Raw genomic sequence first — 27,223 nt, 5'->3', positions numbered from 1 at the left:
ATAAACTCCTTTGCAATGTGATACTTAAATATTTGAGCTATTTTTCCTGCTTTTAGAATCGTAGAATTCCACGATGGTTTGGGTTGGAAGGGATATTAAAACTCATCAGCTGCACCCTCTGTCAGGGCAGGGACACCTTCCACCATCCCAGGCTGCTCCAAGCTCTGCCCTACCTGGCTTTGGACACTTCCAGGGATCCAGGGGCAGCCACAGCTCCCCTGGGCACCCCCACAGGAAAAAACTTCCTCTGTGGTATCCAACTTAAATTTTCCCACTCAGTTTGAGGGCCACTGAAGAAGTGAAGGTGCTGTAAGAGCTTTCAGGAAGGACGAAAATTCATTTGTAACTCTCCATGGCACTTAGTAGGTACTTACAGCTTTTTTTCCCCTCATAATTGATGCATGTGGCATTTCCTCCTGCTGAAATAGGCCAAGAGAAGCAGGCAGCACCGCTGAGCCCGGCTGCTTCATCTGTCTCAGCCTGAGCTGTGCACAGTGTCCAGTTGGCAGGCAGGATAATCAGCCCAAGGGCAGTGGAAATGCTCATTACAGCACACTTTATTCCTTAGTATTTAATAAGTAATGACTCTGAAAAGCTCGGAGCGGGGTCTGTGCCCGTGCTGTCTCCTGCTGTGTTCCTGTCACTATGGATAAGTTAAACTGGGTTGAATCTGGTCGATTTTTGGATGAATACTCACCAAGGAATTTCAAAATGTTGTAAGAAGTTAGGGTGGTTAAGTGGGAGATGCTTCTTTTGCTTGAGTTAGTTTTGCTTTGTGAAAAAAGGAGGGAAACTGGGCACTGCTTTCAAGAAACTGAGTTCTCTGATGTCCCTCAATAAAGTGAGTCTGGAAGGGAGGAACTCCCACAGGGAACAGCTTAGAAAGCAGCTCTGAAAGCCAATGTTCCAGGAGCTGAGGCTCAGCTGGGGCTGGGGAACAGTTGGAGTTCCACAAGAAGTTCTTGATAGCGCTCAAATAATCTTTACTCTCTCTGTGAGCAGGGTGATGGATCACTGCAGATCCAGCAGCTAACCTTCCAAAGCAGCTTGGGGTGAGGTTTCTCTGGGAAGAAAACGTTCCCATTAGCTCAGAGCTTTGGCAATTTGTATCATCCGGTGAACTGGTCAGGAATTCACAGCTGCTGTAAGAGGATCGGCTGTTCCTGCAGCACCTGGGGCCAGCCAGGCCCTGCACGAGGCTTTGGTGCAGCAGGAGGAGGAGGAAGAGGCTCTGCAGATTCTCTGCTTCCCTCTGGAATATTCCATCTTTATTCTGAGGACAAGGAGAGAACCATAACCTGGGTTCTTAATCCTCCTGAACGCTGGGCTGTGTAATCTGTTACTCACCCTCTCTTTTGTCTTAGAGATCTGATTTTCCTTTCTCCTCGTGTTCAGGCTGGAACATTTCAGAAACAGTGAAAGAAATGTGGGGAAAAAAAAAAGAGCAGGGGGGAACGTAATGCTTTTAAATCTCAAAGATCAAATACTTCTGTTAATATCTGTTAGAAATTCCTCACAGAGATTTTGGCATATGCCAGTCTGGCACATAACTCCACCACAGCCACCTGCCATCCTGCCTGGAATTGTTTGCAGCTCCTTTGTGTTCTCCGAGCAGCACAAAGCTGTGGCGTGTCTGGTGTCACCACCAAGTAACAGACTCTGCACTAAGCCACGTGACAAACTTCCTTTTTTCCCCATTTAATTAGTTTTCCTTGCATGAACACTGTGTTTTAAGCAGTGCTTTTTCCAGTCTAAGGGGTCCCTGAACACCGGAAAACCTAGGGGTGTATGAATGAGGATGTTTTGTTCCAAAGGGAATGGAGGATTCCAGGATTGGTAGCTAAAATAAAAAGAACACCACAACACCAAGAATTCTTTCACAGCTGCTCTTTGGCTTTCCAGCTGTGCCAGTTTAATGACAGGATTTTGCTCCATACGTACTGGCTTCAGGCCTGGCACAGGTCTGACACGTCACCTCATTGTTGGGACTGTAAGTTCCAGGAGCACAAACCACTGTGAAGAGAACAGAGTTGGGGTTCCAGCCACTTTCCCCCCATTTTAGGGGGACAACCAGACATCCCTGTGAGCCTTCCCAGTGCCCTGTGGGAGCTCCAACCTTTCCAGAGCTCCCTGAGCCTCTGGCTAAATCGCCCCCCAACTCCACATCCTGCAGCAGGTGCTGCAAAAGAACTTGAAAAATCAGCAGAGAATTTTCTAGCAGAACTTCCATGAGGGGAATTGTTTCTTATGGACTCTGGATCCTGAGGATTGTCACTCACCAGTGACACCTGGACGGAAAAAACCCACTGCACTACTTCTACTTTTCTTGGAAATGCAATTACACCTGTGAATGCACTGACATGCTCCACTGGCTCATTTCCTATCATTACTTTATAACTATAATGTGAATATCCTCCCAAAGGATGAACAGAAATATCCCTGCTTTTGACCCCAATATTTCCCTAATCCTCCCCAGAGCTCTGTGCCCAGCTCTAATCAGCTATATTTAAATCAATGAGCTATATTTAAAAGGATGGATTTGATATTTACCACAGCAGCTGGCACAGTTCTGGTGGGTGTGGTGGTTTCTCCCAAAACCTGGCCGACAGCTGTCGATGGGAGTCATGGAGAAGCTGTTGTCCACATACTGGATTGTAGGAACAGCCTGAAACTCAGACTTCAAAACGTGCTTTATCTGATGGAAAAACTTCCCAATCAGCTCTGCTGCCTAAATGTAAAAATATTGGGGGAATAAAAGCAGAGTTAGTTGATTTTTGTTGATTTAAAAATAAAAGGAGATATTTTCTAGTCCTGATTTCCACACACTGACTTGTCACCTTAACTGGGAGTGTTCCTTGGCTTCAAGGGGACTGGATTCAGACTTAGGATGTGAGCTGATCCCAGGATTTAATATTTAGAAGGCAGAGAGAACAGATTTTAGAAATTGGCTACAGTAGACTTACCTTAAATTGCATTCCATTGACCAAATCATAAATCAAAAATTTCATTTAGAGGACTGGAAGCTCAATATAAATAATAATGTTTATCCTTCTTTATTATTAGAAGCAAATACAAAGCAAGTAATGAGCCTGATGTTTTAACTGTTTTTTTGTAAAGCTATTTGTATCAATTTGACTTCTAAACCCATTTTTCTTCCTGAATGGAATTATTTTAAATCCATGAATCATCAGTTACAATATTAATCCCACAAAATCTGGGTAAAGATGGATTACTAGCAGCCATAACTGCAGGAGCTAAGACAGAGAGGGGTGTTAAAGAGGCAGAGAGGACAAGAGGTGACTGACACAGAACCTGTCGGACTCTCTTGTTTGTCACATCTTCACAATCATAAGGAAACTCCTGGCAAACTTCTTCCCATCCTGGTGCAAATGGATTGACTGTGGATGGAGGAAAAAAGATCCATGAAAAAGGGGAAAAATGATAGATTAGGTCCTTGCTTTGTTTAGTAGGAGTCAGAGGTCAATCAATATAAAATTGGGGGGAAATACACTGAGCTGAGAGAATGGAATGAATGTCTCACACAGCCACATCAGTGTTCTAAAAGGGCTGAAGTTTTATGTAAAATTAAAAATCTTTGGGTCATGAAAGTTTCTTCACTTCACATAGGGAAAAATATCCACAAAGCTGTTCCATAACCTGTTGGATGGTTTCTCTTAGTGTGTGGAGAGAACAGATACAGGAGTGAACGTGGTCAGAGAATTGAAGAATAATTTCCTTCTCTCAGTGATAAACCACCTCTAACTCAAGGCAGCATCAGCTGATTTAACTTTTTGTGAAGTGAAACCACCTCAGTATTGCCATGAGGGAGCTGTGAGGCTCTTGCTTTAGGCTCTGTGCAGTTTCCTAAAATCAAGCAAAAAATTCAAGGCTGGGCTGGATGGGACTTTCCAGCTGGTCCAGTGGAAGGTGCCTTGCCTATGGCAGGGAGGAACTGAATGAGCTTCAAGGTCCCTTCCTACCCAAATCATTCTGTGATCCTAAAACCAGAGTGCTCCCAGACTTAATAAAAAGCAAATCCTGAAAATCTAAATATGACAGTGACATTAGAACGTATTATGGGCTGTCTCCTTCTGACAATCCTCTCTAACTTAGATAATCACAGCTCTAGCTAGGATTGCAAAAAGTTGAACGCTAAATTTAACATTAAAACTGCGTTTTAGCTCCATCTGTGGGCAACAACAAAAAATACAGGGACTCCAAAAAAAAAAAAAAATCAAACCCGGAACAACTTTCAGAGGTGCCTTTTGACTCTGCCGATTTTCAGACATCGTTTGTAGCACTCACAAGTTGCTCATAACAATAAACAATCCCTCCCAAACAAGCCCTGAAATTACCTAGAAAATTAACAAACAGCTCATACTGGAGGCCGTCCTTTGGTGTCCTGATAGAGTGGCACTTGTAGGATGACCCTGTGATGTGGCAGGTCAGGTGGGAGATGCTGCTGTTGAGGATTTTTTTTAATATGTTGATGAACAAGTCGTTGTTTTTCAGCCCGCAGCTCGTTGTGCTGAAGCGAACAGACACCTGATAGGCATGGTCAGCTTCCCTGTAGGCTGGGAGGAAATGGCTTGGGTGTGAATCTGGGGTGTAATCACAGATTGAATCTTAGATTATCACTTTTAGTATCTGAAATATGGGCTTTTATTCAATAGTAAATAAATAAATGAAGCATTGCCATTAATTGTGTCATAACATGTTTGTCCTTGACAGAGCTGACTCAAGAGTAAGAGATATTTCAGTTTGAAGCATACAGGAATTTGTGTACTTAGTAGAGACTCTGTACCCAATAATAAAAACAAAAGAAAAGGAGGTAAAATGGCACAGAACCAGCCTGTCTGCAAAGCTGTGTGTCTGAAACAGATTGGTGCCAATTCTATGCAATTATGGTGTAGGAGTAATTTTATTATTATTTTAAAATCAGTGTTTCTCAAGCATTTTTTGGGTTGTTGTGTTGTAAGTGGGAAGTGATGTTGGTGAAGAGTGGTTACAAGAGATGGGAGGGGCTGGAGTGCAGATCTCAGGTAACTCTGGAATTCTTGCAGTTAATTCTATACCTAAGGGTAGAGATTATTTATTGCCATATATCCTTGGGAACATGAATATTGAACTTTTTCCCAAAATCATGAAAAGGTGCATATATGTCTATAAATAAAAAATAAAATAAAAATTCTATTCTAGGATAAAATTTTAATTATTTTGGTAATTTTTTTAAATCAAGCCTTGCAATAAACACAGAGCTCACAAACCCACCAATGTGCTCACTCCTAACTTAGCAATCTTACCATAAACCATGAATTTATAGGCCTCAACCATTTCTGTTTCTTCCTGTGTTGTGGTTTCGATGACTTTGTGGGAGAGAGTGCAAGTGTAGGCACCAGACATTGGCACCATGAAACCCATCACCATCAGCTTCCCTGTCTCTGTCAGATTCACATAGCTTTGCCCTAAAATAGAAATGTTGCATTACCAGAAATGTCCAATTTTTGATGCATTTAGAATATTTGAAGATGAAATCTTGCTCCTGTGCATAGTGATGCTGGTTCAAGTTAGCTTGAAATGATCTAAAATTTATGAGTTTTAGGATTTACTACAAATTTCCTTTTTAGCAAAAGTATTTGTAACTTGTAGAGGGAGAAGGGAAATGGAATTTAATGTCAGAACTTGTGGAAATATTTGGCAAAGGGCTAAGAAACCACTGGGGGGGGTGTGAATAGAAAGAAGATAAATATGTGATATTTTTAGTCTGAGCTAACCTTGTAAAACTCTTCCATCTGGACCCGTCCACAAATAGTTGGGATCTATTATTCTTTCTTGAGAAAGAGCCAAATCCATACAGACCAGGAATGGGCTGTTTGCAAACACCTTAACATACACATTCACTGCAACAAAGAATCAGGTAAATTATGTAAAATGCTGACATTTAATGAATCACAAAAAAAAAAAAAATCTAATTGAAAATTGTGTCTAAAGTGTTATTTTCAGTTTTGGACTTGCAAAGTGTGATATTAAAGATTAATCTCCATTTGTTCTTAATTAATATCCTGGAACTGTCCACAGTGTGGCTGGTGCTGACTGTTAGAGGGAGACACTTGTGTCCCACACACAAACTGTGGTACAGGCATTAAAAAAGCACCAGATTTTCAGTGAGACCCTCTTTTAGATGTTAAATTTTCATCAGTGCTTCCAGCAGCACTATGGGACAAAATATATTTCCATCCTCATCACCCTTTCTCTTGTTCCTACACATAAAATGTTCCATGTATCCTGGTGCTACATAATGATCCCTGTGCTTGATACTACAAATTTCTAGTAAAAATTAAATCTAGATAGGAAAAAATGACAAGTTCACCTTCATGCCTGATGTCACCATAAACTTCATTCTTTCCAATTAAATCAATAGATTGCTCTTCCTTCAGTTCTGCTCTCACTGCAGGGAAAAGGAATTGGAATATTGGGGATCAATCTAAATGTGTGATTGTTAATCCTTTATTGCACCCTGGCTTTTGGCACATTTTGTTATGAAGGTTTTTGTGACAAGATTCCCCAGAAGAGGTGGAAATTATTGAAAATAAGGGGTTTTTTTTTCAGGCTATGGACACACTGGGGTGGTCCTGCTTGACTGTTGTGTCCCAGGGTTGAGCCTGGGGGACAGTGGGGTGTCTGGAACCTATGGCAACCCCTTTTAAGGGGCTTCATCTCCCACTCTGAGGGAAGGTTTTTGGGGGACATTTGTCCCTCAGAGGGAAGGTTTTTGGGGACTTTTGTCCCTCAGAGGGAAGGTTTTTTAGGGACATTTGTCCCCTCACAGTGGAGAGGCACCCACCAATGGGATGATGCTGGAGCTCACTCTGTCCCCTCCTGAGGGGCTTCATTTCACACTCTGAGGGAAGGTTTTGGAGGGACATTTGTCCCTCAGAGGGAAGGTTTTTGGGGACATTTGTCCCTCACAGTGGAGCAGTATCTACCAATAGGATGTTAATGGAGCCCACCTCTCCCCTCCTGATGGGCTTCATCTCCCACTCTGAGGGAAGGTTTTTTGGGGACATTTGTCCCTCACAGTGGAGAGGCACCCACCAATGGGATGTCGCTGGAGCTGCTCACTCTGTTGCCTCTTGAGGGCCCTCAATCTGCCCCTCTGAGGGAATATTCTATGGGGGACCCCCCCAGCTCACCTGACACGCTCCCACCCCTTCTTCCACCCCCTGAGCGGACCAGCCTCACACCAACACATCCCCACAGCTTCTCCCCCGCCCCTAGTCGCTCTCACCCCATCCTGCCGCCACCACCACGGCCGCCACGCCGAGGAGAACGCCCGGGGGGCAGCGGGGCCGCCCGCCGCCCCCCGCCATCCTCCCGCCGCCCCTCACAACGGCCGCGGCGGGCGCGAGGGGGCGCTAACGGCCCCCCCCCTCCCCCCGCCTCCAGCCCCGCGCGCGCTCGGCGCTTCCCGCCCTTTTTCCTCCCCTCAGGGCTGAGGGCGGGAAGGGTGGGGTGTCCCCGCCGGGGTCCCTCGCTCCTTCTCCGCTCCCTCGCCCACGCCCCGTGCTTTTTATACGGTTTAAAAAACATCCTCGCCAGCGCTTCACTGTAGATTTTTAAAGAGTATTTAGTTTTGGGGAGGTTTTTTTGATGTTTTCTCGCTTTCAGGCTCCTGAGGCGCTTGGCAGCGAAGGACGGCCCCGGCCAACCCCTCCCGCGTCCGTTGTCACCCTTCAGCCCCACATCGCTCCTCCACAGTGCGCAGTGAGCTGTGTTTTTGACTCTAAAGTGGTTTTTCCGGCTGTGGGACAAGGAGAGGGAAGTACAGAGGGACAAGGGGGGGAAGAGGCTCCATCATGGCTTGGTCTGTCGGCGCTCAACCTGCCCTGGGCTGTGGAAGGTGTCCCTGCCCATGGAGGGGGAGAGGGAGGGACTGGATGGGCTTTTAAGTCCCTTTCAACCAAAATCACTCTGTGTTTCTGTCACTTGCTGTGAGAAAGACTGAAAGTAAGAGCTGGGCACATCCTGTGGCTTTTCCTCCTGAGGGGCTGTGAGTACTGGGTGTTCTCCAGCTGCAGGTTTCTGTAGAAAGTCATTACAGGACACATATTTTTCCACTGAAAAGCAAAAAAAACCCCATCCCTTTCAGCACCCAAAAGGGCTCCAAGAGAGCTGGAAAGGGATTTTGGACAAGGGTCTGAAGAGATAGGACAAGGGAAACGGCTTCAACTAAAATGGGGAGATTCAAATTGGATATTGTGAAGAAAATCTGCTCTGTGAGGGTGGTGAGACCCTGGAATGGATTTACCAGGGAAATTGTCCCTGGAAATGTCCAAGGCCAGGTTGGAAAGGGCTTGGAGCAACCTGGGATAGTGGTAGGTATCCCTGCCATGGCAGGGTGGAGCTGGGTGATTTTTAAATTTTAAAATCCCTTCCAACCCAAACTCCTTTAGGATTCCATGATTCTGCCCCTTGTGACTGAAAGTAAGCGCTGGGCGAATAGTGTCGGCTTAAAAATGAACCCAAATGCCACAGTATCACTGCAAGTGACTTTCAACTCAGTTACATGTTTTGGAAAACTTGCAATGTCTTTGAAACTTTTAAACATGTAACTATTTTGTTTCTAGAGCGGGTGATACAAAAACACTCCAGAATCCGCTGACAGGGCACGGAGGGTCCTCGCATTTGACTGTCCTGCTCACTCCGAGACACTCAAGACCAGAAACGGTGGCCAAGCCTCTGGAAATTAGCAAAATAGTATTTATTCTACCTACCTAGGTCATATTTATCACTCCAGACCATGCTAGTGTCCAAAAATGATGTCACAGCATTTGCATAACAAATATGGAACAACCAACATGGGAATAAGAGTTATTTTTACAGAGAGCTGTGAAAGTTTTAATGCTTCTATGTAAAAACAGCACCTAAGTTATGAGTTTCCTTTAATAAAGAAAAGAAAAAAAATTGGTAAAAATGCAAAAATAAAAGCGTGAAAAAGGAGGTATCAAGTTATTGATGGAAAACAGTTCTACTCAAGTTTCTTCTTCCTTAGACCAACACATTAACTCAAGTGGTCAGTTAAAGTCTAAGAACTGTGTCAGGGTTTTCATTTTTAATGTCCTTGAGCTGCTGAGCAGGTCAGAACTGGGACCACCTCAGACAATCCACGTTCCCATGTGCTGAATGTTTTCAGTTTTAGTCAAAGTGAACATTTCATGCTGACACTGTGCAGGCAGAATGATTCAGTTTGTAACGTGTCTGCTACAAACGAGTCATATTTCAGCAGCCTCAGCTCCTAAGGATGTTTATAGCTCCTTTCAGGTCCTGCACAGCCCATCAGTCCCCAGATTGCTAATTATTATGAAATAGTAGCTCTACTATAAAGCTTTGGCTGCAGTTTTGGTTCTTTACAAACTCATAGTCAGTGTCTTTAGCCAAATGAACCATTTATTTTCAAAACTATAATATTTCTAACTCCTAGACTGGTAAATTTTCATTATGGATTTGTAAGCTTTTAAAAAAATTTTTTTTTGGTGGGGGGGAGAAGGAGAATGGGTTATTTTTAAGAACAGGAAGTGTTGCAGGGAGGATTTAATAGGACAAAACGTGAATTCAGGTATTTATATTTGTGTTTAAAACCTGGATTACCGGGGTTTGATTTGGGTTATTTTTTGTTTTTGTTTTGTTTTGGTGGGGATTTTTCTGGTCAATAGAGTATCAGTAGGAAATGATAGAAGAGGACAAAAATCTGCAGTTGTAAACTTGATCATGGAGTGAGTAGACATTAAAAAGCTGAATATTTTATCCTAGGAAATATGTAGAGAGATTTCCAGGAGTGCAGAGTCAGGTAAAGGAGCTGTTGCAGGGCTCTGGAGAGCCTGCAGACCACAATTTTTGTCTCTGATCTTTCAGGTGAGTGATCCAAAGGTGGGATCACACTAAGGAGGGTCACAATTAGCACAAGCATGTTTTTATTTGCTGGGAAATCCAGGCTTGTTTGATTTGTGCACTTAAAATAAAAACAGAACGAAGATACAATTGTTTCTCTGAGGGCAAACATGAGGGAATGTAAGGATTTAAATCAGAGAACAAATCTGGCAGTAAGAGAAAATGGCTGTGGATAATCCTGGGATGGAAACCAGAGGTTTCTGTTGCTGCACAGCAGTCCGTAAAATTTGTAGAACCAGGAAACCTGCCTAATTAACAAATTATTCTGGAAAGGGGCTACAGAAATTAGGAATAGCCAAGAATTGCTTGATTGTCCCACTTTTTTTTTTTTATTTTTATTTTAACATTTTATTTCTAGAATCTTTTTCCAAGCAATGGAAAAGCACGAGTGTAAGAAGCAGCCGTTGGCACCACACAGGAAGTGAGTAGGAGAATCATGTTTCCATGTTGTTATCCTGCTCCTGATCTATGATAATTTCTGCTTGCTGCCTTTGGGTTTAGATCCAAGTGATGAGCTCAGATCCCGATTTCCTTTCTCACTTCATTAACTGCTTTTGGGCCTGGAGTGACCCCTGAATGTCACCTGCTGCTACCCCCTATACTCAAAGCCCTGTTCAGGCCCAGTGTGGAATGAACTTTCATTTTTGGAGTCCGTACTAGATGACTTCGAAATTCATATTTGTTCCATTTTATTGAAGAACTCTCTACTTTGATTTTCTGCTAAATAGCAACGCTGTTTTCTTAAGAAAACCATCTCAACCTAAGTTCTCTTTACTACTATCTCAGCCATAACTTTAACACACAATCCGAGGTGTGCCCATTCTGGGGATGAAAGCGGGTGGGGGTTCCCCCAATCTCCAACCCTTCCTGAGGGGTGAGGGTCCCCTGCGAGCGGCACCAGCAGCGCCTCCGAGGCAGGCGGCACCGGAGCCGGCACCGGGACCGGGTGCGCTCCTCTCGCCGCCGCCCGGCGCCGCTCTCCGCCCGCCGAGCGCCCCGCCGGATGTCACGGTGACGGGCGGGAGGCGAGGCCGGTGCGCTCCGCTGGCAGTCCCGAGCCCGGGCGGGCAGGTGGAGCAGGGAGCCGCGAACGGAGCATGGAAGGTGAGAAACGACCCCGCTCTTCCCCCTGGACCCTCTGTCCCGCCGGGGCTCGCAGCGGCTCCATCGCCCCAGGGCTTTCAGCCGCTTCTTGCTGCAAACAATTCGCAGGCTCTGGAAAAGAAATTGAGTCGCGTGTAGCAATTAAACGGGAAACGAACGGGGCTTTTTGCCCCCTCTCTGTTTAATTTCGGAGATATCACAAAGTGCGTGATAAAGCCAGGATTTAGAGCGTGCTTTATCTGCTGTTCTTATTCTGAGGTTTAACGAATTCAAGGATGTCTTCTTTCTTCTCACCTGTAAAACATGTCCATAATATTCAGGGTCGGCCAAAACCGATTTGGGAGTTAATACTGGGCTCTGGAATAATTACCTGTCATTGAAAAGCAGTGTTTCTGGTGTTTTTAACAATCCTGGCAAAGAAGCTTTGCAAAGCATCACTTGGTTTCTTGTTTCAAAGGTGGAGATTCTTACTTCAGTACTTTAAGGTCTTCAGTTTAAATTCTGTCCTGTCTCAAAGACTTGAGGCTTTTGGTTATTTTAAGTTAGCTGCAGATGCCTATTTAAAAATGCATTTTCCTTTGCTGAAGGCTTTTAAACTATTTTCCTGTAAATAGTCACTCATTGAATCTGACTGAATTGAGAATGTTGCTGTTGGAGAGAAGTAACTAATGATTTGAAAGAATGGGTTTGGGGGCATTTTGCCACCTAAAAATGCAGCTTCATTTTCTTGGTCGTGTTGGGATCGCTGTCTTTTTGGGAGGAAAACTTTGTGAGGTGTGTTGGAATAGTCTGCAATTAGAAAATAACAGGGTTTCACTATATCTGAGGTTATCTAAGAAATCCTATCTTTGGTATTCTTATTTCTTGTGCGCTCAAAGTGAACATGGAAATGTTCCTTCAGGTTTTGGGTCTGTACTTGAGGATGACGAGGATCCATAAATGTGCCTGAGAGTGCTGGACTGGGGATGAAGTTAGTGCTGTGTTATCCTTGGGTACAGTAACTTTCAGGGGTGTTTCCGTGGGTCTTTGACAGATCCCCGTGCCCTGAGGACAGAGGGATAGCACGGCTGACTTGGATTTTCCACACCCAGTGTGTGGAGGTTTGGTAGGGTCGCAGAGCAGCAGACAGGCTCTGGCCAGGGTGGGTGTTTGAACCAAAATTTGTCTTTAACTTGATTGTATTTCCCCCTGAATGATTTGGTTTTGTGATTACCGAAAGAACTGTCCAGCTGGAGCTGTCACCTCCAGGCTCTGGGCTTGGATCAACAGGTTGGATCTTGATGATCTTAGTGGGACTTTTCCAACTCAGGACATTCTATGATTCAGAAAATCCTATATTGAATCACTGAGTTTATTCTGCTGGGTTTAGAAGGTCGTATGCACCAATATGAGAAAAATATCCCTAATTATACTCTGCTGATCAGTGTATAATACCAGTGCTGATCAGGATTTTTTCCCAAATGACATGTGCACTTAAAATACCTGTGACATTTCACAAACTTCATGGTGCTTAAGAGCAGCAAAGTATCAGAGACCCCACAAAGAGTTTACTTGGCCCAAGTGCCTTCTTCAGAAAGCCATGGGGGCTGTGGATGATGAAGAAGTACATTCAGTGGAGACATCAGCTAGAATTTCTCTCCTTAATGGCCCAGTGTGGATTGAAGGTGAAAAACTTGTTGAAGTGGAAGAGGTTGAGGGGTGTACATAGCAAAAGTACTGACTTCAGACAAGGAAACTCTGTTTCTGCTCCATCTACCGTGATGGAAGGACTAAGAGCAGATGGGACTTTCAAAGGTGTCTCCTTCCCTGTGCTGTTGAGCTGAAAAGTGCAGCCTGCAGGAAAAAGACAGCATTCTGGTTTCATTTTGGGGACAAGCAGGTGAAATTGTAATAATCCAAAATATACCTCCCATTCTGCATTAAGGACAGAAAGGAATCAGGGTCATCAGTGATTTGAAAAATATCCATTTTAGGGGGGTTAAATTTCTGGTTGGCTGTTCTGGTCAAATACCAGGATAAAATATGAATAGTGATGCATACTAAAATACCCCAGCACTTTTTTAGCAAGCTATTTGAATATTTTGGCTCCCTTTGCCTATGGGTGTAGAACGCAGGATGGCCAAGGATTGGTTTCGAAAGCGCACGAATTTTACTTCTGCTTTGTAAATGCACATTGTGCCTCAGCTGCAGCACACAGAGAGCAGCGTCCTCTTCCCATGCACCCCAGCCACTGGAGCTCTTTGAAGCTTGGGAAGACAAACGTGTTCTGTAAGTGATTTCCTGCCTTGTGTTTTTCTGAGCATTTGGTAGAAAAATAACTTTATTGGCGCAGAATCAGGGGTGGAATTTACCCACATGTTGTCCTGTCACCATGAAGGACTTGGCTTAGGATAGGAAAGAGACTTGAGGTTAAATATGAAGGGACCACTAAGGCTTTAAGAAGCTGCTGGAAACTGATGCTGTAAAGAAACCAGGTGCTGGTGAGGGGAGGTTGAAGGCTTGAAAGTGAGACAAAGACCAGGATGTTTCTCAAGCAAGAAGAGAAACGTTCTATGGTGTGTCATTGCTCTTATCTCTTCTGAAGGGTTATCCTGCCCAGCAGCCATTATGAGCATGAAAACCTTCTGTTCAACAAAATATGAATGAATTCACAGACTCCATCTCAGCAGGGAGGAGATGAGGGTTTGAGGAGGCTGAGCAGGTCCTGCTTGGCTCTCGTGGGGTTCAGGCAATGCTGTTCTCCAGAAAGTTGTCCTGCACTTCCAGGGAAACCTGAGGAATCCAATAATATATAAAAATATAGAGTTACCCAGGAATATATTTAGAATTATTGGAATTCAAGCAGTCATGTAGAGGTTCTAGATCTTTCTTCCATGACCTCCTTGGAGCTCAGGGAAATGCAGAATTGCTGCCAAGGTTTCAACAGCACCTTGGGGCTTCATCCTGGGGCTTTGACCCAAATGGAGCAACTGTGCAGGGATTCTGAATGCAATTAAAACTAAAATCAAATGTTGCAGAATAAGGGAGATTTCATTTAATTAAGTGCAGAATTACAAGGGTTTGTGCAATTTAAGTGTCTCTATTCATGGAATCACAGTTTTGAGGTGGAAGAACATTAAAGTTCATCCAGTTCCACCCTCTGCCGTGGGCAGGGACACTTTCCACTATCCCAGGCTGCTCCAAGTCCCATCCAGCCTGGCACTGAGCACTTCCAGGGATGGGGCAGCCACAGCTTCTCTGAGCAACTTATTGCAATGTAAAGTTATAATCAATATTAAAAAAAATTTTGTTCATTTTCCCAGAATTTACTGATGTTTTCTCACCATTATTTGCTGTATAAATTAGTCCATTTGCTTCTTTGTACCTCAATTTTCCTGGCATAATAGAATGAAAATGAGAAATTAAGGGCTATAACCACACAGTTCCTTGATCTGTCTTACTTACTTCAAAATATCAATTCAATAAATAGCTGAACTTCTTGTCATTTAATTCTGTGACTCTCTTTATGATGCAAGGCCTCTATTTTGTTGCACACATTATCCCCCCCCCTCTATTCATGCAGTTTTTTTGGAGTACCTCTTCTGATACCATGCTGCCTCGCTGGAGAGTTACCAGAGCTTTATATTTTAACGTTGCAGAGACCACAAAAAAGTTCCATATGCAGAGGAGGTAAAGACAGATAATTATGGGGTAAATGTCACCCGTGGTTAACACCTCATGCCCGCTGCCTGGGTATTTCTGTTATGTAACTGCCAGGAAGAAATTTTCCTGGTCCAGAAACTATTATTTTTTAAGGTTCAAAGCTGATAAAAGATGTTATGGCATGTAAAAAAATAAAGAGGGGGAAAAAGCTACAGGAAAGAAAGGAGGAAGGAAGCAGGTAAATGTGTCTGTGTTAAGAATTCAACCTCCAAGCAATGAAATCTCAAGGCAGGGAGGACTGGAGTTAAGAAATAATGGGACAGTTCAGGTCTGTGCCTCCAATTTAAATCAAGAACTGAATTTTGGACACTGGGCAATGGGAATACCTGTAGCTTGTGCTGGCTCAGAGCTCTCTTGAGCCCCCAGCACGCTGGGAAACCAGGCTGCACGGGTATTCATTTGGCTGAAAAATGTTTAAAATTCCTAGCATTTGATCCCTTTTGGAATTTCTCAGTGGGAATTAGACTCGCATTCCCATGAAAACCAAGTAAATCTGGTGAAGATAATGGGGGTTTCCCTTTGTGTTGGAAAAAGAATGTAAAAATATCTTTGTGCTTTAGAGAATTTAACTTGCCACAGAGTTACTATGGCTGCACTGTGTTCACAGGGTACTCAATGAGTAAATTGAAAGCTTAAGGTACTCTGTTCTATAATTTTTAAAGTTAGAAAATCATACTTAATCCCTTTTCTGGGCACAGGCCAGTGCTCAGGATATAAAGAAGTGAAGCATGATACTAATTTGTTTTTTATTTCTTTGAAAGGTTTTCTTTTTCAATTTTACTTTCAGCCAAGAAAATGGGAATTTATAAGATTGTAACAAGTGTGTTGTGAACTGTTTTAAATATTAGACAGCTCAGGCTGCTTTTCTGTCTTTTGCAGATTCACAGCCCGGAATGGACCTCAGTAACCCTCAGGAACAGCCTGTAGCTGCAGGTATTGTGCTGTTCAGTTGTGTTCTTCCACTCTCTCTTGACAATTTTATATTTAAATTGAGAAAAATACATGAATTGTAGCTGCTTTAGGGTCCCAGGACACTGTATAACAGTCAAAAGTATAAAGAGGGGCATTAAAGGCAAAAAAAGTAAATTTTAGAGATGAAATAAAACCATGGAAGTTCAATATAATACTGGAAAATTATAGTGAAATGGGAAAAAAGGACTGTATAGGAGGAAAGGAAATATTTTCAGGAGAAAGCTGGAAGTTTTGATTAGGCAAGCAAGAATAATACAATTCTCTTGGTTGACTGCATTTCTAAAAATATGAAAACAAACCTCCTGAGTGAGTTTGACAAGTGTTTCACTTTCTTGTTAATCAAAAAGTCGAGCCTCTTTTCAGCTCCAATGTAATATTTAGCTTGAAAAGGATCAGAGGTGTTACCATCCAGCTGTCAGTAGGTTAAAGAATTTACCAGCAATTTCACAGTGTTACTGTAAATTTTTAAAATTCCCATAATGTTTGAAAAAAAATACTGTCTGTTTTTTAATGAAATATTGATTTGAAATTTACAGAAATACACATAGTATGGAGCTAGTTTGCACTGTGAGGTTAATGAAAGAGGCTTTATTTGAAACACTTTACATGAATAAATTTCACTACAGTTAAAAATGTGTCTTTATTTCCAAGTAGAGAGGCTGGGATCTCTGGGATGCTGGTCTGCATGATAATGTTGATATTTAAAAATACACACGTGGAATAAGCAGAGAAGTGCAAGTGGGTTCAAAGAGGCCTTGATTACATCTGCTTGAGCAGTTTTCTGGCCCAAGGCCAGAATGTTTAAAATTTTGCCCAAAAGAACAAAGTGGAGCTGTGATTCCTTTGCCTTGCTCCAAGGAGCTCCATCCCTGCTCACAGCAGTTGTCAGAGCACCTATGATAGAGTTAGATACACTGGATTTTATTCCTGCTGCCATTTAGAATAAAGTCCAGAATATTTGGATCTGAGCAAAAGCTGAGAATGTGTTCCAGGTGTGTGTGAGAGTTCGTGTAGGATTTTGGGAAGTGAAATCATTCCCCAAAGTGCATCTGTAGAAATAACATTGTGGGTACTGTCAGCAGTGCTGGGAGTGTGCAGGTGCTTTCTTTGAGGGAGTCACCTGGAAATATTCCTGGAGAATAAATAGTTAATTATTTTTTGCCCGTTTTTTTTTTTTTTTTTTTTTTCCAGAGGAACAAGAGGATTTGACAGACTGTAATCTGAACAAATCCCAGGAAATGGAAAGCATGGATAATGTGGAAGATATGAAGGAACACAATCAGTCTAATGAAGAAGCAGGAGGTAAAGTAGAGTTGGAATTCTGATAAATAATAATTGTCTTTTGTCTTTTTATTCATCTGATTATGCTATGAGAACATGCCTTTAAGAGGAATAGCAATACAATTCATTTGGAGCATTTCAACACATTCTAAAGAGGAGCAACACTTTTCCATCAGGGAACCTTAACGTGCATTTTAGCAAGGTCAGTTTTACAGGATCTGTGAAATATGGATGGGAAGATAAAAGAGCAAGTGCATCTGGTGAGCCTCTAATGTGTGTGCTAACAAATTCCTAACAGCAGTTTGCATAGGCAAATCCTGTGTTAGGACTGCAATTTTTATTTATGCTAAGTACTTTCATACCTAAAAAAATAACTTGATAATTTATTCCTTTTTTTTTTTTTTGAAAGAAAGAACAAATTATCTCAAATTCACAGGACCACTCAGACCTGTAAAATTTAAAACTGTAACAGCAATGCTGTATTTTAAACTGGGGGTGAAAGGGAGGTTGGTCAGTTTTCCATGTTTATTGATGAAGAAAATATCCTTCTTATAGGTCTGAGAGAAAACATAGGGATTAATTAAAATAGTAAATTAATATGTGCTGTCTTTAAAAACCATCAGGTCCTCTTCCTTAATAGATAGAAGATAACAGCAGCTGCTGAAACTTGGCAATTGCACAGAGCTCAGGGTTTACATGTGTCCATGACACATATGTTGAGTTTCTCCTGTGCTGTAGAATCTCCTAAACTGAAATCTCAGCATGAACAGCAGTTCCTGCCCATGACCTGAGAGTGTTGATCCGTGCCAGGGGCCTCAGCCACAGCCAGTGAGGAGTGTGCCTGGTGCAGGATGTGGGGCACGTGTCCTGGGCACAGCACACATGGTGTCACCAGTGTCACAGGGCCTTTCTGTGACACAAGCCCATGGCAGTGAAGCAGCACCAAGGGAAATTACGGCTGTGGCTTTGGGTGGGAGTTTGAGGTAGAGTTTCTATCACATGAATCAAGTAAATCACTAAAGAATTCTGTGTTTTGGCTGTGTAAGTAGCTTTGGTTGTTCCCTCTAATGTTAATGTGATTATTTTGCAGAGGTTATACTTTTGCATTATTAAAGACCAAATGTTTTTATTGGTTGACAAATTGCAAGCAAACATAAAACACTCAAGGGAGTGGTGAGATGAATCTCCCTCAAGGATCTACAGTGCCAGTATCTGTTACTGCTGGTGTCTGGCCTTTCTGGGCATTTTTTGAACAGACATCACACAGGATTTCTGACCAGATTTGGGTGTCTGGATTAGGATGAAAAGCTTCATGTCCCCAGAGCAGCTGCTGCTTAGCAGGACTCTACAATTGAGATTAGCTCATTATAGATATCTGCAATGTAGAGCCTGCCTTGGGCAGGTGAGTTCTGCTCTGCTTACCCTAAATGCAGAAGTTTAATAGAATAGACAGAATATGGAAGACTTGAGCATTTCCTACAACCAAGGCAGCTGATCTCTCAGATCCCACAGGACATCAAATATTCACAGCCATGCTCCAGCTGTTTGTCCACCCCTTGCACCAATTCCACTCTCACTGGCTCACTTCTCCCTGTGCTTTCCCAGTGTCCCAGCCCTTCACTCCTCCTGCTCACTGAGCTGTGGGTGCAGGAAGCCAGGACAGAGTTTCTTTCCCATATCTCCCAGTACTGACCACCTGAGAGGAGTTGCTGTAGCTCCTTCCCACCTTCCCTTTCCAGGAGCCATGTCCATATTGCTCACATGCAATGCCCAGGCATGAATTTGTTTTTGTTGTCTTTTCCTGTTCTCTGGCTGCCCTGTGCCAACAGAACCATTTCTCACCCTCTTCTCCATACATTTAAGTCAGGAACAACTTGGACACGTGAGAGACTGTGTCAGTACAGCTTTTACCATTCATTTTTTATATTGCTGCTGATCTCTTAAAGTCTCTTTGCCATTTGTTCTGGAATGCAAACACTGAAAATTTACATCTCAAAGACAATGCTATAAATATCAATAAAACATCATTTCCCTCCAGCAGCCTCTCTTACCATTAGAGCTCATTCATTATAAAGTGAGTATGAACCTTCACTGCCACAGTGCCCCATTCCTTGCTGCTCACTGTAGGAATAAATCCATGACTGCAAGGAGAAAGCTGCTTCAAATGCACAAAAAAGGTACCTCCAGCATCTCCATGTGAAATGGCACAAAATAAAATATACATAGTGTTTGCTTCAGTGCTTCACACACTGTTCTCTGCAGTCATTCTGATACCGGAAGCACAATAAATCTTAAATATTTAAGCATGCTGTGTTAGTACTCCAGGCCCTGCAACGATCAGTAGGTGCACTTAAATTTCCTCCCAACAACACCAGTTCAGTTGCTGTTAGAGACTGAAATTCACAAATAATCTCAGTTTTCATGTCATGCCCTCTATAAAATAGCAGCAGCTCTGTTAGTCCTTGAGCAGTCCTCGTGGGTCACTAACTACTGTCTGATTTCTATAAATGAAACCACATTTTGACAGTGCTGTCCTGGTGGGAGGATTATCTTTTGGGGATCACTAACCCTGGTAAAATGAATATATAATATACTCCAGGATCACAGAATAGAAATATCATCAGTATTGGTGATGGCTTTTGGGAAAGGGATAATGTCCTGCCTACACCTGAAAATCCTATTGGTTAATAAAAACCAAAAAGCCCCTTTTCTTTATTTGGCACATTGATACGATCACTAATCCCCTCATTTTCTATAAAATTTAAACAGAAATAATGAAAAAATGTTTATGTGGTTCTCATAAACGTTAATCATGTTTGTGAGTGAGCAATTCCACCTTCCCAATTCATGGCTGATGACAGCCTGCAACAGAAACCTCTCCTTTTCCTCTCCTGAACCCCCACACGATCCGTGCCCCCGGGGTTTGTTCCATCTGCTGAAGGCCATCATGGGAACAAGAGGCCACTGACTCATGGAGACAGATCAGGCCTTTGATAACCTGCTTTCCACTGCCTTGCCATGTCTGTAACATGTTTTTCTCCAGCACAATTATGGCTGGTTTTTCCATGTCTTGTCAGCCATCCGTAGTGAGTAGGAATCTCCCAGTTTCTTGGACTGTGTTTTTTTGTGATTCTTGCATTATTCATGGGTGACACTGTGAGTATGACGTGGGGAATTATTCTGAGGCTTTGAGCAGAAGCTGGACCTGTTTAAGTCTAGATATTGTCTGATTTGGTTTGATGGAGCCTTTTATATTAAAAGTGATGCTGGGATCCTTTTAAAATCTTACAGACAGGTAATAAAACCACTAAATTAATGCATAGGGCTGAAACACCATAGCTGGAGCTCATTTGGTATGAAAAAAATCCACTTTTCCAGCAACCAGTTTTGTATTTGTACTTCTCTGAGCCTGTGCAAACACACCAGCTTCTGGTGTTTTTTCTGTGAGTCCTGACACAGGTGAGATGCCATTCCATGGAAACAACACAACTTGTCCTACTCCACCCCCCTGTTAAACAGGCTGCCATGATGATCAGTGCTAACTATCAGGCAAACAATTAGGCAGCAGGCTATAGTAAAATGGTAATTAAAAGCTTGATGGGGAAGAAGGAAAAAAAAAAAAAAAAAGAAACAAAACCCCCTTTTCTTGCCTCAAGGGACTGGAAGCTGCACGCTGTGGTGCACATGGTGTATGCTTGCCTGCAACCATAAAAATACACCGTTCCCATGGTGCTTCCTGTGTCTAGTCTGAAAAGAGACAAGCAATGAGAGAGGGGGGGGGAAGCTCTTGATTTCCCCTGTTCCTTTATGTGCCCCCAACACTGTTACCTTCAGTGGCCAAAGTTGGCACATCTTTAATTTAAAAATTAAATTAAAAAAGGCACTTTCCTTCCTCTGGGAGTCGCAGTCAAGCACGAATGTTTAATTATGTCTTAATTCTCTCAGCTGTTGAGGCAGACAACTTTTGGGGTGTTATGAATGTCAGCGAGCTTTCATGGTTGTGAGCTAAAAAGAGATAAAAGGCACATTTGTGGTTTATGGATGTTAATTGCTGCTGCACTGAGGTGTGTGAGGGGGGCGGTTGAAAGGCTGGAGAGAGGCAGGAGAGGTGACAGAGCCTCACTGGGGCGCTCAGCGAGGTTCCAGCGGTGCTGCAAGAACATGCACTTATCTGCCTGGAAAGGAAGTGCCGTTTTTTATCAGAATATTTCATCTCCCAAGCCCAGCTCGAGCCCCGGCGCTCATGGGACTTGGGGTTATCTCACAACATCAGCAGAAGTTCACTGCAAGGGGATTTCTGTAGTGTTAAACCCAACAAGGAGCCTGTGCTGAACGGGTCAGGCTTCTCTAGGGGCTCTACTGGGACTGAAAGCCGCGTTTTCCTTATCAACAAACGATCCTCTTGACTTTGTTTGAACTCTTCAGACTGTGCCGTCAGCGGCAGGAATGCTGCCAGGCACGCTCGGTGACATCAACGGGGCGGTGGTGTCACCCAGCCTGTAAATGATTGACATCAGCTGGACTATCCTGAGCACTCAGCACTGACACAGACACTCGGATACTCTGATTGCCTGCAGATAATCAGGAAGTGCGGCTATTTCTCGTTCTAATTAACCCATTATAGTGATTAGAAAATAGAATTTACTTGTGAGATATCCTGACTCCCAGTGGAAGCTTTGAGACAGAACAAGGGCTGGAAAGAGAATGGGTGCACAGCTAATCAATAGACGACCGCCTGCATTCCATAACTTTTTAAATTCCATTTTTTCCCACTTGTTCTACAATGTGTATCTTGGATCCATACAAAATAATTCCCTGAAATTAAAGGTGAGAGAAATATTCATTCCTTTGGCATTGCAATAAAATCTAGTCCAAGACTGATGAGTTGTGATCCCTCCCCACTCCCCCCAGCAGAAAATAAGTGAAGATGCAGAAAATGGCTCTGGGAACTCAAATGACATGTTATTGTAGGAAATAATCTATTTTTGGAAATACAGATTAGTGAAAAGGAAATCAGTTAATGGGGATGAGTCACATTTTGCCCCCAAACCAGGCTGTTCACTTGGCACAAAATGAGTTGAAGGGACAGGTTCACTGTTTGTGCTACTGAAAAAGTTTCGAGAAAGGGAAACAGATCCACAAGAGCCAAAACTTTACTAAAATACACAAATAGTTCCCTGAGCATTGGAATTGATGGTTCTTTTAACTGAGCTGCGCAGAGTTTGCAGCGGGTGCTCAGCGCCTGTTTCACCTGGGGATTTGCCGTGTCCTCAGCGCTGCATCTCTCCACTTCTTGTTCCGGCTTTATTTCCTTCTGCTCTGCGGGAGCTTTGGGAATTCATAAACTGGGAGCTGGGCTGGTTGTACTCCCGAGGAGCAGCGTGTGGCTGCGCTCACCTGCCGTGCGTGCAGCTCCTCTCCTGCTCTCCTGGTGCAGGAGCTCCACCTCAGGATCGGCTCCGGGAGCTGCAGGTGCTCCAGAGTCTCTGCTGCTCACAGTGACCACGAGAAATCTTTAAAAGTCTCTTTTCCCAGCCCAGCGCTCGAAGAAGGAGTCAGAGCTCCTCATTTCTCTGTCTCAAGGTTGTTTATTGTTTCTTATGTATAAAATTCTTTCTCCTGTCCAGCCGAGGTTCGCTCAGCAAGACAGTCCCAGGCACTCTGCCTGCCCCAGGGCGGTGTTATCTTTTTATACTAAAAACTATGTATACAGTATTTACAATAACTTCCCAATACCTATCACCTATGTTAGACAGTGAGCTTCTACTCTAAACCAATCTAAAAGTGCCAACATCACAGCAGAAGATGGAGGCCAAGAAGAAGAAGAAGGAGAAAGGCTGGACACGCCCAGATTCTTCCATCTTGCCCCCTGAACCCCCGTTCTAAAAACCCCAAAAAATCTTTTTTTCACCTGGTGATAAATTCACTATCATTCTACTTAAACTGTCATGGCTTGTAGATCTTCATATAAGGTTGGTAATTTTTTCCATGGGTCACAATTAAGACCACAGGGATCTGTGCCAGGGTCTCTGAGCCCCCTGGCAGGGGTTTGGACAATCAAGGACAGCCAGAGGAATGTCCTGAATTTCAACACCCAACCAGCATTTTGAGCAATCCTGCTCTTCCAGGGAGGGCTGGATTTGTTGTGCAGACTCCTGGGAACGTTTAGGATGGGAAAAAGCTGTAAGTTCTTGCAGCTGTAAGAGCTGTAAGATCAGTGTTACTAAGGGAACACAAAGCGGATGCATTCATCTCTCTACAAGGCTGTGCTTAAAGTAAACTACAAATATTTGATTAAAGAACCTCAAATAGGAGACAACACAGGTGTAATCTAAAATTCAAGTCAAGATTATTTGCTACTGGAATTTTTTTATAGTTCAATCAAATCAGTTCAAGGTCTTCAAGACCATCTGAACCAAGCTCCTGCCTTCAGCCTATATTTGTTAAAATTCCTCAGGTATTTATCACAGATTTCCGTGTTCTTCATGATATTTTATCTTATTTTCTCTCCATATTTAATTTTTATCACAAGAATATATTGCATTGTCAGGAAGGCTCCTGGGAGATGAATTTACAAAGATTAAATGAAATGATACATTGAATTTCTCAGGTTTGAAGTTCATTTGAAGCACAGTTGACCAGAGCCGACTGTGCCTGAGTGGTCGCATTAGTGATTGGTCCCTTGATATAAGTAATGCCAGTGATTATCTGAATTTAACATGTGGCCTTTCTCAGTCTGACTGTTGGGTCCAGATGTTCTCTGATTAACTGTCTCATTGAAGTCTGATTTAACGGTTGTGATTGTATCAGCCTTGCTGGACTTCAGGAATTGTCATTTTAGAAATGTTTTCTCTGGTTGATGGTATCTTAACGGCAAAGGAAGGGAAGAGCTTGTGCAGTTTCATCTTTTTCTGTGTTTTTTTTTTTTTTTTTGTAAGAGGGAGACTTAAAAGATATTCAAATCTGAAAGGATAACGTTAACAGGTGTCAAAATTAAAATAAATTTCATCTGGGACAGGTGTTGGAAAACCTGGGCCCTGCAGGCCTGAGGATGTGGGATAGCATTCCCTCTGTACTCCCCTCCAGCACTGGGGGTGTAGAAAGTTGAGTAAAAATGGCAAATTATTGCCACTTTTAAAATTAAACAACCAAAATACAACCCCACAGTAGTTTCAGCATACACTAGCTATGGTTTTCCAGCCCCTAGTCCAATTTGTCCCAGGGAAGGTCATTCTGCCTCCCCAAATTCTGTTTGTAGTTTCAGTTAAGAGCATTTAAATGCAGTTAAATGAAGTTAAATTCCATTTCCTTCTCTAAACTCAGCACTGCTCAGTGTTGCTATGCAGTTTGTCTTGTTTTACTCCAGCTTTGGGAACACTCAGTTTTGGGGACTATTTCTCCTTTACCTCTATTTCTGTTAGTATAACTTCAACATAATTTGGAAACCTTTTGAATGAAAATCCTAGAAAATACTGGAGTATGATTAGGCAGAAATTACAATAGAAGGGAAATACTGTGTGTGAAATCATAGATTTCCACAGGAATATTAATATTTATAAGAAAAATCATTGTTTTAAGTAAGATGCTTGAAGAACCAGTTACATAATTCAAGTTTCCTGATTCACATGAGCTTGGAAATGATGTGTGTTGTTTGGTAGCTGTTATTTTGCAATTAATTGTACAACTAGATAAATTACACTATGCTTTAATGATAAAGAGGCACTGATATTAATGAAGTAGAAAATACACATCTGAGCACTTGGAAAATGATGCCTGGCTGATTTTTTTTATTTTCTTTCCAATTCTCAGTGCTGCATTTCAATTTGATTTGTTTCTATTTTTGTTTCAAGTCACAATAAAACCAAGGAGACTCATTACCATTGAGCCTGCACTCCACAAAGGGGAATGATGAAAGTTTCTCTCCTATATTTAGAAGTGAAATTTCCACCAGGTGCATTCTGCACTGGGTCATTTAGGAATTACCCCTCACATCTGCCTTATAAAGCATCTAAACAAAATAAGTACTATTTTTTTTTTTGTATTGAAGTGACTATTGAACAACAGTACCAAGAAAATACTAAAAGGCACAAAGATAAAATAAACCCAAAGCCAATATTTCCTAGTAATAAATACAATATTTGGGACTTTTAGTGTGCAGAAGTCTCGCTTTGGCCTGTAGTGAGACAAAAAAGGACCTGAGGAATGGGACAGGCCCAGAGTCTGCACCCTGCAAGGGCATTTCTTGTCACCATGTCCTGGTTGGGGTGGTTCTCTCTGCTGTCTGGCTGCAAGTTAATTCTGCTCTGAGGTGATTGCTCTTTCTTTGTTGGCAAACAATGATCTCATAGCAGCTGTTGGGAAAAAGGGAGCCCAGGCTGGAGTAAGAGGCAAAACAAACCAGGGTGGGCCAAAAAGACTTGAAATCTTTTCCCTTCCCTAGATGGATATCTGCAATGGGGTAGAAGAAAAACATGGAGAAAAATTGTCTTAACTCAAATAGTGTTGCCTCATTAAAAAAAAAACAAAAACAAACTCATGTTGCTATTGTGTCATTTCACATTTTATAATTTCCCATTAGTTACAATCTCCAAATTCTCAGTATATACATGTAATTGTTTCCTTCTTGTTTGAGGAAAAAAAAAACTTAGGCATGGCATAGTTTATTTTAATTATTTTCCCCTGGTTTATAATTTTTATGGGATGCACTACTCTCTTTATTCAACAAGGATAATGGAAATTTTTTATTCATGACTTATCTTTGCCGCCAGTGTGTTGATTCCACTGCTGAGGTGTTTCTCACAAACATGCAGGATTCTGCCTTGAATCTGGAAACTCCACTCACTTTTTCAGCTTCACCACTGTCTGAATCTCTCATTCTGGGAGGGGAGCAGCTCTGGCATGTGTCTGTAGGGTTTTGTGGGGATAACAGTGATGAATCATCAGTTAATACCTGTCAAACCCAGGTAGTCACAAGAACCCTCCAATATCGACTCCCTTCTTGTTCCTCAGCATCTGAATCCCATTAACAGCTGTCAAAACCTGGTAAACTATTTATATGCTTTCACAATTTGTTTAATTGGATAGTTAGGAAATGGCATACAAGAAAAGCTTTCCTTTTTCCTTTTTTTTTTTTTCTTTTCCTTTAGTCTGGCTGAACATCTGTAGCATTAGGGGCTCATTATCTCTGAATTGGCACAGCAAATCAGCAGCATCATTAAAATGCCACATTAAGATGATTAAGTTTCTTTGTTACCCAGTTGACTTTTTGCATGTGCTGAGGATTTCACGATTATGACCCCACTCCTTGTAAAACACTTGAGCTACATCACCCTTTCCTGCCGTTGTCTTTAATGGCTTCTGGCTTTTATTCCTTGCGCTTTTCCCATCGCTCCTGGTAAACTTTGCTTAACAACAGGACAAAACTTAGGTTTTCTCCCTGGATTTGATGCCAGAGTCTCAGATTAAATGGAGAATTTGGGGGGTTTTCCTACTGAAACTTCCTCCTAGAGAGAACAGCTAAGATTCAGAAACCTCCAACTTGCCCTCATTATTTGGCTCTCTTGACTTTTTTATTTCTGCGTTTTCAACCTGGAGAAGAAGAATTGCATGGAGATGTCAGAGCAGCCATCCATTATCTGAAGGAACCTAAAAGAAAGCAGAGAGGGGCTCTGCTTCAGAAACAGGAGTGACAGGACAGGGGGGAATGGCTTTAAGCTAAAAAAGGGAAAATTTGTGTTGGATATTTGGGAGAATCCCTCCCTGTGAGGGTGGGGAGGCCCTGGCACAGAGCAGCTGTGGCTGCCCCATCCCTGGGAGTGTCCAAGGCCAGGCTGGATGGGGCTTGGACCAACCTGGGAGAGTGGAAAGTGTCCCTGCCCAGGGCAGGGGGTGGGACTGGATGAGCTTTAATGTCCTTCCAACACAAACCCTTTGTGATTCTATCATTTTATAGAGCACACACAAGCTCTGTTTGGGTGGTGACTCAGTCTGAAGTTGCCACCGCAGCTTTATTTTGGATTTTTTCCAGAACCCATTGTTTTTACAATGTTTCAGGTGAAACAAAAATATTACTCTGGAGTATGTCTTTCATCTTGTAATCATCTCCCCAGGAAATGAAACCATGTGCATCAGCCTTAACGCATCACACCAGCACTTTGTTCTGTAAAAGCTGCAGCTTTTTTTTTCCCTCAGTGTATATTAACTCCATGAACTGCCT

At 42.6% G+C, this 27,223-nt stretch overlaps 2 protein-coding genes across 7 annotated transcripts in view; one reads left to right on the top strand and one right to left on the bottom strand.

Annotated features, from left to right (window-relative positions):
- Positions 1–1,872: 1,872 nt before the first annotated feature.
- ZPBP2 (zona pellucida binding protein 2) lies at positions 1,873–7,370 on the bottom strand. The gene is made up of 8 exons (XM_063178672.1): positions 7,289–7,370; positions 6,371–6,448; positions 5,775–5,900; positions 5,304–5,465; positions 4,356–4,574; positions 3,313–3,398; positions 2,551–2,728; positions 1,873–2,013 (listed from the first exon to the last, which is right to left on the bottom strand). The coding sequence occupies exons 1-8, from the start codon at positions 7,368–7,370 to the stop codon at positions 1,913–1,915; spliced, it is 1,032 nt and encodes a 343-aa protein (XP_063034742.1). The 3' UTR covers positions 1,873–1,912.
- Positions 7,371–10,982: 3,612 nt separating this feature from the next.
- Positions 10,983–27,223, top strand: part of IKZF3 (IKAROS family zinc finger 3) — a 36,251-nt gene continuing 20,010 nt past the window's right edge. For 5 of the 6 annotated variants that reach the window (XM_063178853.1, XM_063178852.1, XM_063178851.1 and 2 more), the window contains exons 1-3: positions 13,242–13,320; positions 15,634–15,687; positions 16,918–17,028. In XM_063178853.1, the coding sequence (XP_063034923.1) occupies positions 13,269–13,320; positions 15,634–15,687; positions 16,918–17,028 (217 nt within the window). In that variant the 5' untranslated portion in view covers positions 13,242–13,268. Of the gene's footprint in view, positions 11,053–13,241; positions 13,321–15,633; positions 15,688–16,917; positions 17,029–27,223 lie in introns of those variants that run through there. The other variant, XM_063178849.1, reaches the window with a different exon arrangement.

This window comes from Melospiza melodia, chromosome 30, assembly GCF_035770615.1.
Source record: "Melospiza melodia melodia isolate bMelMel2 chromosome 30, bMelMel2.pri, whole genome shotgun sequence".
Lineage (NCBI taxonomy): Eukaryota > Metazoa > Chordata > Aves > Passeriformes > Passerellidae > Melospiza > Melospiza melodia.
Note: the sequence above shows the minus strand (reverse complement) of the source record. Positions and strands in the feature narration are given on the sequence as shown.

Excerpts from the sequence above, each read along its gene's own strand:
- ZPBP2 (XM_063178672.1), bottom strand. The coding sequence starts at position 7,370 with ATGGCGGGGGGCGGCGGGCGGCCCCGCTGCCCCCCGGGCGTTCTCCTC. Across the intron at positions 5,901-6,370 it reads TGGTGACATCAGGCATGAAG|TGAATGTGTATGTTAAGGTG; the intron begins GTGAACTTGTCA and ends TCTTTGTTGCAG. Across the intron at positions 3,399-4,355 it reads GCTGTTTGTTAATTTTCTAG|TCAATCCATTTGCACCAGGA; the intron begins GTAATTTCAGGG and ends CTCCATCCACAG.